The following is a 9,100-nucleotide window of genomic DNA, read 5'->3' on the forward strand; positions in this document are numbered from 1 at the left end:
GTGTTTTCATAGTTGAAGGTCATTAGCCATGTTTTGAGGCATAGGTTACATTCATATTTGGTGAGGAAATCTCTGCCTAAAATGCCATCTGCAATTATAGGAAACTTGTTGTTGACGATTTGAAATTGGTGTGGAATTTGGATATCGTCAAAAATGATATTTGTATTTGTGCTCGCTATGGATTCGGTCTTTCCCTCCGTAACTCCATTAATAATGCATCTATTTCCGGGGTGTATTAATTGTTTTCCGTTAATTTTTTCTTCTTTTACTATTGAGATGTCAGCGCCTGTATCAATTATTAATATACATGGTTTGCTTGACATTTGTAAGTATAGTGTAACGAACATTGAACAATTCACGTCGCATTTAAAAATATTTAATGTTGGTCTCCGTAATGTTTGTTTTCCTCCAATGTCAATGCCGGTTCGGACTGGAGGGCATCCGTCGGTTGTGACTCGTTTCCCGTTAGGCGGATGTATTGCTGAGGGCGGTTAAAATTTGTATTCCGCCTATTGTTGTTGTTGTTATTTCGCTGTGGGTTTATGTTTGAGAATTGGTCTCGAACTTGGTTTTGCTGGCCAAAACGGTTATAGTTATTACGCGGTTGGTTTTGGAAATTATTTTGGTTGAAATTGTTGCGGTTGAAATTGTTTTGGTTTCTACCGCGGTTATGGAAGTCGTTTGGCCTGCGCCTGTAATTATTATAATGTGTGTCAACGTTGTTGTTGAAACGGTTGGCGTTTCTGTTGGTTTGCGAGTATGCAAATACTGATGCGCTCGCATTATTTAAGTTTTCCTCCAACGCTTTAGTCATCGCGTCGGAGTATGAATTGAAATTCCCTGCTCTTATGATGAGCGAGGTTTTTTCGTTTTTTAACCCTCCGGCTAAATGTTTGACGCCTTCTTTGTTTGCCATAGATTTGGCAACTTGGGGCGGAATTTCTTTAGCGGTGTACGCTGTTTCCAAACTGAACACCAATTTTTCTAAATCCAGGCAAAATTGTTCGATTCCACCGTTTTGTTTTAAGTTAGCCATTTTAGCTAGAACTTGTTCCGGTGGGCTGGTCGTTATTTTAGCTTTTAAAATTTTGCTTATCTCGCTCACCGATGTCGGTGTTTCAGTGAATGCATTTCTCGCCCGTCCCTCTAGTTTGGTTAGTATGACGTTAATTATGGTTGCTTTGTTTTCCGGTGTTTCAAATGTTTTCACCAAGTTTAAAGCGTCAGCGAAGGCTTTCAGTTTGTCTATGTTTCCGTCGAATTGCGGAACTATAGACGATGTAGTCTTGATTATTTCGAGTATGCTAGCCATTTTCGGTTTTCTTTGTAACCTGAGGCAAAATAGGACGGCTAGCGCAATTTCCTTGAGTGTTCTTGGTCTACCCTTTTCGATTGACGCCTTAATTGCGTTCAAAAGTTGGTCCGCCTTTTCGGTTATTTTTATGATTTCTGAGCCGTGGGTTGTGTCTAGTAACGTAGACGACAATTTTTTAATCTGTTTCACAAGCGCTTCCGCTTCCGTGAGGCGTTTGGCTAAGGTACTTTTCCTTAGTTTTCTGACCAGTTCCTGTTGTATAGTCAGGTGTATATGTTTTAGTTTTTGTATATTCAATTGGATGAGCTTTGTTACTTCGTCCATTCAAGGAGACAAGGAAAAATGGTTATCGGTAAGGAATTTATTATGCTGAGGCTGCGTTCGAACGCATGTTTTAAAATTTTCGAATTCTTTTAGACGGTGTCGACTACGGCTGCGTGAGCTTTTGCCGCTTGCATAGCATGTGCATTCATGCATGCCTTATATGCTTTGTATATTTTCGAAATTAGTAGTATGGATATGAGGGCAAGTGTGACGCAGATAATCGCTCCTTGAGCTTCGTGCATTACACTGTGGTTCTCTAGGTGATTTAAAATTTGGATTTGAGCGTCGCCCGTGTTACTAACGGGTTTGGTATTAAATAACCCCATTTTCAACGGTACATATGTAAAACCAATTTTGTGGGTATTGTAATTGCTTTTTTTTTTTTCTAATTCCTACTACCTATTCCTACTGCCGCGTGGGTATTACGATAAAAAATATTTTGTGCCTCGACTATAAATTTATTACATGATATCCGTATATAAAAGGATTAGACTAACTCGAGTCTGACTTACGCCACGTTTTCTCCGCAAGTGTCCTCTTCTCGGGGGTGGGGGGGGCGTGGGTGCCTCTGCGTCCGTCAGATCTCAGGGGTGTCCAGTTGGATCCAAATCGATGTTCATTTTTCTTTTTTGAAATACTGCTTGGCTTGTAACTGCTATTTATTCTGTTCCACTACTTCACTGTCCGCTGTACGATTGTGGTTCCACTTATGTTTTATTCTCGTACACTGGTCATTCGTCCTTCACTTCAACGTGGTTATAACCACTTTACACTAACGGTTTTTCGTGGGGTTCAATTTCTTCGCCTTCTTGGCGATTTTCACCGAATTTTTCTTTATTCAAATTACCCGCACTCACACTGCACCCGGGACGGTTCAAAAGTTCGTTTAACTTCTTTTTTTTTTTTTTTTTGTAGAGAATTTTTCAGTAATAACCAGTCGGGTCCAAGGTCCGCATTTTAGGCTGACTTCAACACGCGATCACGGAATCGGTTCACTGATCGTAGAACTTGGTTAACTGATCGTGGAGCGCGGCTATTGGTTTCTGTAACGATAGCGATAACTGGCCATTTGCCACTTTGCCATCACGTGGGCCATTTGCACTTTTTCACTAGTTCCGAAGTGACTCGGTGTCACTGGTCGCCATGTAAACGAGAAGAAAGGATCTTACGCCATTCAGTGGCGTCGACTTTCGGATTTGGTAAATTAATAAACACAAACGCTATTCTTACAAGCGTCGCCTCTCTACTGTATTCTGTCAACTGACATCTGAGTCCAAAGAAAAGACTCTCGGGGCTTAAATACTAGTTTACAAAAATAGGCTTAAACTCTACACAGAATATTTACAAATTATGCTGGGCGGAGCATCGCACCAGCAGTTAGAGTGGGCTGTGATGGCCTTGGTCAGACGCGTTCTTCGGAGAGAGAGAGAAAACACTTCTTTGTGGGTCAAAGTAAACAGGAAAAGAAAGTGCTGAAACATGTGTGCCGGATGCGCGCCACATGTTTGGTTAAATTTCTGCTGCTAGCTAAACTCGCAGCGGGGCGGAAGGAAGACAAACTCGCCGCTGCCGTTGGTGCGCGTCGAGTTATACAATCATAAATAGTAAACGAACCCTTGGGCCAGATTGCTGGCTCGGGTATCGTATCACATTTTATGTTTATATCGCCCAGCGCCCTCGGGGGTGGTTTATTGCCTTAGAGGTCTTGAATATTGATGAGTTGGGTTTAAGCGTGATCGCTTAAACCCAAGTAAATCGGGTGGCAAAAATTCAAACGTGTCGAGGGAAATGGAATCACGTTCCCAGCGTTCGTCATATACAAAAATGATACGAACAACGGTGTACTGGGTGCGTTCAACTCATCTTCAGAGGAACCTAAAATCTTATCACAATTATGGATTCCTTACATCAAATGAGCCCGAGAGAGCGGAAATTATTTTGTTTCGCTTGGTTCAACGGTTGGCGTTCAAACAAGAAATTAGAGCATTGTCGAACAGCAAACCAGTACCTCGAAATTCATCGTTTCGATGGTTCAATCCTTTGATCATGGAAGACCTACTACGCGTAGGTGGAAGATTAAGCCAATCTTAGGAACAAACTGGAACAAAGCATCAAATTGTATTACCGGCTAAGCATCCAATAATCACAATGATTTATGTTTACCATCACGAACAGTTGTTGCATGCCGGTCCACAGTAACTGCTAAGTGCTGTCCGGTTACGTATATTATTTCTTCTAAGATATCCGAAGGGATAGACAAGCGATTTGAACAAAATATTTTGTATTCGTACGTTAACAATGCGGTCATGTTCTGAACACCACTTCCTATGATATTTTGTGTATTTGAAGAAAGAAGAGAGAGAGAGAGAGAGAGAGAGAGAGAGAGAGAAAAAGCGAAAAGAGGGATTGGAAGGAAGTGGAAAAGAGAGAATTGAGCTGTAAAGGAAGGTTGAAGGAATTCGACTCCTTCTTAGCGCACGAACCGTCGAAGGAATCAAATCGTGATTGATTCAAGAAAAGAAATTCTAAAAGTGAAGTGCGAGAGAATATAAGGGATGGAGAAGTTGCTGCTCCCGGGAACCGTCCACGACGGGCGACATCCACCCTCCTCGCTGGAATACCGACGGAGAAGGTACCTAAAGAATGTGCCGGTGGTCAGCGAGCCCCATCGTTATCGCTTCTCCACACGCAGGTGAGTCGGATGAACGTTTTGAAGGCCAGTACGGTGAGACCTGGTAGAGTCTGGCCCCCGCTCATCGTACCTGGACCGATGAGACCGGCCCCTGTGTGCGGGCATCGTGCGTGAGTACCAAACCCAACCCAACCTCTCTCTCTATTTACAAACCTTCGCCATACTTACCTGGTTCCTGCACGGCCGCATCGATTGACTAACTACTAACCTGGAAAAAAAGAAAATATAATTAAATAAAATAATACTTACCATTTTCTTCTTATTAAAATACGATTCCTTATAAAATGGAGGTTCTATCTTCTACCGATTAAGAAATCGTGAGTCCGCTTGGTTCTTGGTTGAATGCCGACCCTGAGATTAACTTCCACCTCTGAGCTAGCCGCTACTTACAAAATATATACGATCCAACAACGAGTCGAGATTATTAAAATTTGCTACCGAAATTCAGAGTCAATAGCCTCAACTTCAAGAGCGCTACGTCTAATTTATGGTCGTCATAATCGTCCTGCCAGACCAGACAAATGAGCGTCTAGTGGAAAAATTTGAGTCCACAGGCACAGTACAAAATGTTCCCGTGCAAGTGAGACAAAGAAGTGCCCGTAGTGTCGAGGATATTGCTTATATCAATTGAGGAAGACCTAAATCAGTCTGTCACACGTCATTCTCAAGCGTTGGGCATCTCTGTGACGTCGTTGTGGCAGATTTTGCGAAAAGATTTTGGCCTACATCCTTACAAGATCAAATTGACGCAAGATCTGAAGTCGCTTGACCACCAGAGGCCTCGTATGTTCGTGAATTGGGCTGAGCAACAATTTGAAAATGATCCGGATTTTCATCAAAAAAACATCTTCAGCGATGAGGCTCATTTCTGGCTGAATGGCTTTGTCAATAAGCAAATTATGCGTTATTGGTCAGACAGCAATCCACACGTACTCCATGAGTCACCATTATATCCCAAAAAAATATAGGAGGTTGTGTCCAAGATATGACCGCATTGTTGACGTAGAACTACGCTGTTATATTATAAAAGTCGCTTGTTTAAACCTTCGGATATTATTGTATAATGCTGTGAAATTTTAGAAACAACTGCTTAGTAGAACAATCTCTGAAATGTTCTTTTGCATTGTAGAATCAGTTGACGATAATTGACTGATGATTCATTCTTGCCTTCGCAGAACAATACACTAGCTGATCGTATGTCGCAATTTATTTCATGTCAATGCATTAAAAATTTAAATTTACCACGAACGCTATTCCGGTGGCCATTTTCGCAATGAACATAGACTCGGTTACAGTCGATTATATCAATATATCTTTGGCACCGCGAGGAAACAACAACAATGACAACACTTGCAAGTATCAAATATCATGCTTCATGTTATTTAGTATTGCCTCAGTGGAATTGCACCTCCAGGCATCGTTCGTACAACGTAAACCAAGCGCCAAACATAGCCATAGCATGCATACAGAGTCATACATTGGTGGCTTGAAACTACTGGAAATATAAACACTTCTCATCATTTTGCGCTTTTCTCAAAAGAAACACTTCTGTTTATATTACTGGCCTCGAAAAAAGTTGCATTACTTTCTCATACTCGATATAAGCGCAGTTGTCACCCTTAGTGAAGGAAGTTTTGCTACTGACAAGCGAAACCTAATTACATATAAAATTCCAGAACGACATTCACTTTCTTGGTGATTAAACAAGCGAAATAAACTCTTTTTTTTTAATATCAACAACCTCGAAAACAGTAGCATTGCTTCATTATGATCAAGACTAGTGCAAATGCAATCCTAGTTGAAGTTGCTGGCACGCGAACCCAAATAACTTACAACATTCCAGTACGACATTCAAGATGCTTGGTATTCCCCAAATAATTTTTTGGCGCACAACCTTAACGCCTGTTTCGCCATAACGTCAGTTTAATACATTCAAGCAATGTCAAAAACACCATCGAAGCCCTTATGATGACAGAAAACAAACAATGTTCACTGCTTGGAAAAAGACTGAATTATGCCACACAGCATGTACTCTGCTGTAACACCCATCGATGCGAATTCACTGATGAGTTTGTCAAGAGCAACCGCGTTCACCACCAGCGGGGGAGCTGGTTGCTGCCTGGATAACGGCGTTTACATTTTCGACCGACGCGCCAAAGTCGCCTACTTCGCTGTTGTTCGATGCGAAGGCTCGGTTCAGTGCGAGCGCTTTTCACTGCACCAACTTCGCGTGCATCAATAGATGACGCTTGCCTCGAAATGTTATTGCCGGCAATGCGTTCGTTTTTTGCAGGGCTCGAGCCAGCCTTCCTCTTCTTCTTGCTCATCCCACACTATGCGAAGCGTCCAATTTATGACGCGGAAAGAAAAACACACGATACGAATAACGCGAAAAATGAACTGGAAAAACCACAGGACGATATCCAAGTTGGATTACCACTGGTGGGGTCCAATCTTAGATCGAAGCGCAGCGAAAGCAAAGTGAACTGGATTGCTCAACAGTCCGATTCCGAATGAAAGTTTGCCTCAGCGAGATCCATTGTTTATACTCTAGGCAAGTATTCCCCTTCATTCTTCTTCTTTTCCTTTGTTCACGGTGACTTTATATCCTACGATTTCCCCTTCGTTGCTCGTCGATAAGTTGCTCGTTATTAACAGCTCTGTTCGGGAAAGTACACAAATGGACTGAACAAATGTATGGGAGAATAGAAACGCTTAAAGTTTTCATGAATTTTAACCATTTACAAACCAATGGATTCTAATGTATAGTATATTAAACAAATCTTAGGGAATTTCCGATTCGTTTAGTATGTAAATCGCCAAAATCCGTTCGCGGCAAAAATAGTTATTAACGTTAACTTTATTTCATAAAAACGTGACCTGTTTTCTGATTTGGCACCCTTAATGAAAGACGTAGTTCTACGTCAAAAAAATAGGTTTTGTGCGGTTTATGGTCCAGCGGCGTAATTGGGCCGTAATTCTTCCATGATGATCAAGACCGGCACGTTACTGTGAATGGGAATCGCTACCGCTCAATGATAACCGATTATTTTTGGCCCGAATTGGATGATATGGACTTGGACAATATGTGACTTCAACAGGACGGCGTCACAAGCCACACAGCGAATCTAAGGGTGGGTTTAGACTAGTGATAAATTCATGTGAAGAAATATGATGAGATTTATAGAAATCGCATCAACCGTTTACACTAGCGTGAACTTCTATAATGAATATATTCATATTTTCGGTGAATTTATTCACCTGAAGTAGAACTGCATCCAACTTTAGTGATTTCTCACCAGTGAGAAATTCACAAGCGTTTACATATGCTGAATTTATTCAAGTTATATATACCTCGAATAAGTGTATCATATTTATTCTCACCCGTTTACACCTATTTTCACGTGAATAAATCCATCTATAGCTATAGATCTCCCTAATGTAAACCCGCCATAACAAACGAATTGAAAACCAAGTTTGGTGAGCGTGTTATCTCACGAAATGACCCAGCCGTTAGTCTATTTCCTGTGGTGCTACGTCAAGTCTATGGTCTATGCCAACGAGCCAGCGACGAATGATGAACTTCGTTGGAATATCGAAAGTGAAATTGCAGCAGTATCGAATTTATGCTTGGAAACCGTCGGAAATTGGGTTCAGCGCCTGGACTTCTGCAAGCGTGCCCGTTGTGGCCATGCAAAAGAAATCGAGTACCCCTACATAATGGCATCACATTTACTTTCACATGAATAAAGAATTTCATTGATATCCAAAACCGTTTTTGTTTTATTTAAAAAAAAACTTTTGTAGCGCTCTTATTGAAAAACCCGATATATAAGATTTACAGAAGTACGGCATTGAATTCGGAATACGTGTTTTAAGTGAGAAGAAGCGTTTTCATTTAAAAAAATTGATGCGTGTAGGTTTAAGGGCATACACGGGATCTTGACATAGGACTGTGATTGCTGTGATTGTGTGCATTTGAATTGAGTTTTTCCATTGTTAATGGAAAATGTATTTTTTTTCGTCTGATACTTCAAATGGAAGCCCTGAAAAATACCGTTTCCTGTATGAACTTGTATCCTTTAAAGGGGTCAGAATCCGGAACCACATTCTGTTCAAAAATGTACACAAAAAGGCCATCAAAGCCTTTACTTCCTTTTCTTCTGTTTATTCAATTATGCAGAAGAAGACAAAAAACCACCATTTGTCGTTTCTAAACACAAATCTAAATAGTAAAAATCTACATAAATATGAGCCTTAGTCACTACTACTACAGACAACAAAAATATATATCATAGATCAAAATAGCGTTTTCTCCTTCGTTGCCACGTTGTCCGGAACATTGTTTTGTAGAGGGTTGCCCTACAAATAGGAGTAACCAGGTGAGTTATATTGAGTATTCTATGGCCATGAGTGCTTTCTTGTGAAGCTCGTATAGCTGCTGTAGTGAACTGATCTCATTGGGTGCTAAGTTCGCTTATGTATAGGAAAGGGGAAGGAGAATGGACAGGTACATTCGAGGGAACTTTGGGGAGAATAGAGTAAAACCATTTTCCGAGATAATCCCTCCATTGATTCAGCCAACTGATCAATGCCTATTATCGGCAAATGATGAATAATTCATAGCACGTATCGACGCACAATGTGAGTTTACGCCCGTATGTAGGCAAGCAAATTTGCTCGTTAAGTCGGGGAGGAAAGCGAGTGCAGTCGAAAAAACATACCGACGTCAATCGTCAAATTGTTTAACTTTTTGACGTAGAACTACG

At 41.1% G+C, this 9,100-nt stretch overlaps 1 protein-coding gene across 1 annotated transcript; it reads right to left on the reverse strand.

Annotated features, from left to right (window-relative positions):
• Positions 1-376: 376 nt before the first annotated feature.
• Positions 377-1,312, reverse strand: LOC129766178 (probable cyclin-dependent serine/threonine-protein kinase DDB_G0292550). The gene has a single exon (XM_055766680.1). The coding sequence runs from the start codon at positions 1,310-1,312 to the stop codon at positions 377-379; it is 936 nt and encodes a 311-aa protein (XP_055622655.1).
• Positions 1,313-9,100: the final 7,788 nt, after the last annotated feature.

This window comes from Toxorhynchites rutilus, chromosome 2 (assembly GCF_029784135.1).
Source record: "Toxorhynchites rutilus septentrionalis strain SRP chromosome 2, ASM2978413v1, whole genome shotgun sequence".
Taxonomy (NCBI): domain Eukaryota; kingdom Metazoa; phylum Arthropoda; class Insecta; order Diptera; family Culicidae; genus Toxorhynchites; species Toxorhynchites rutilus.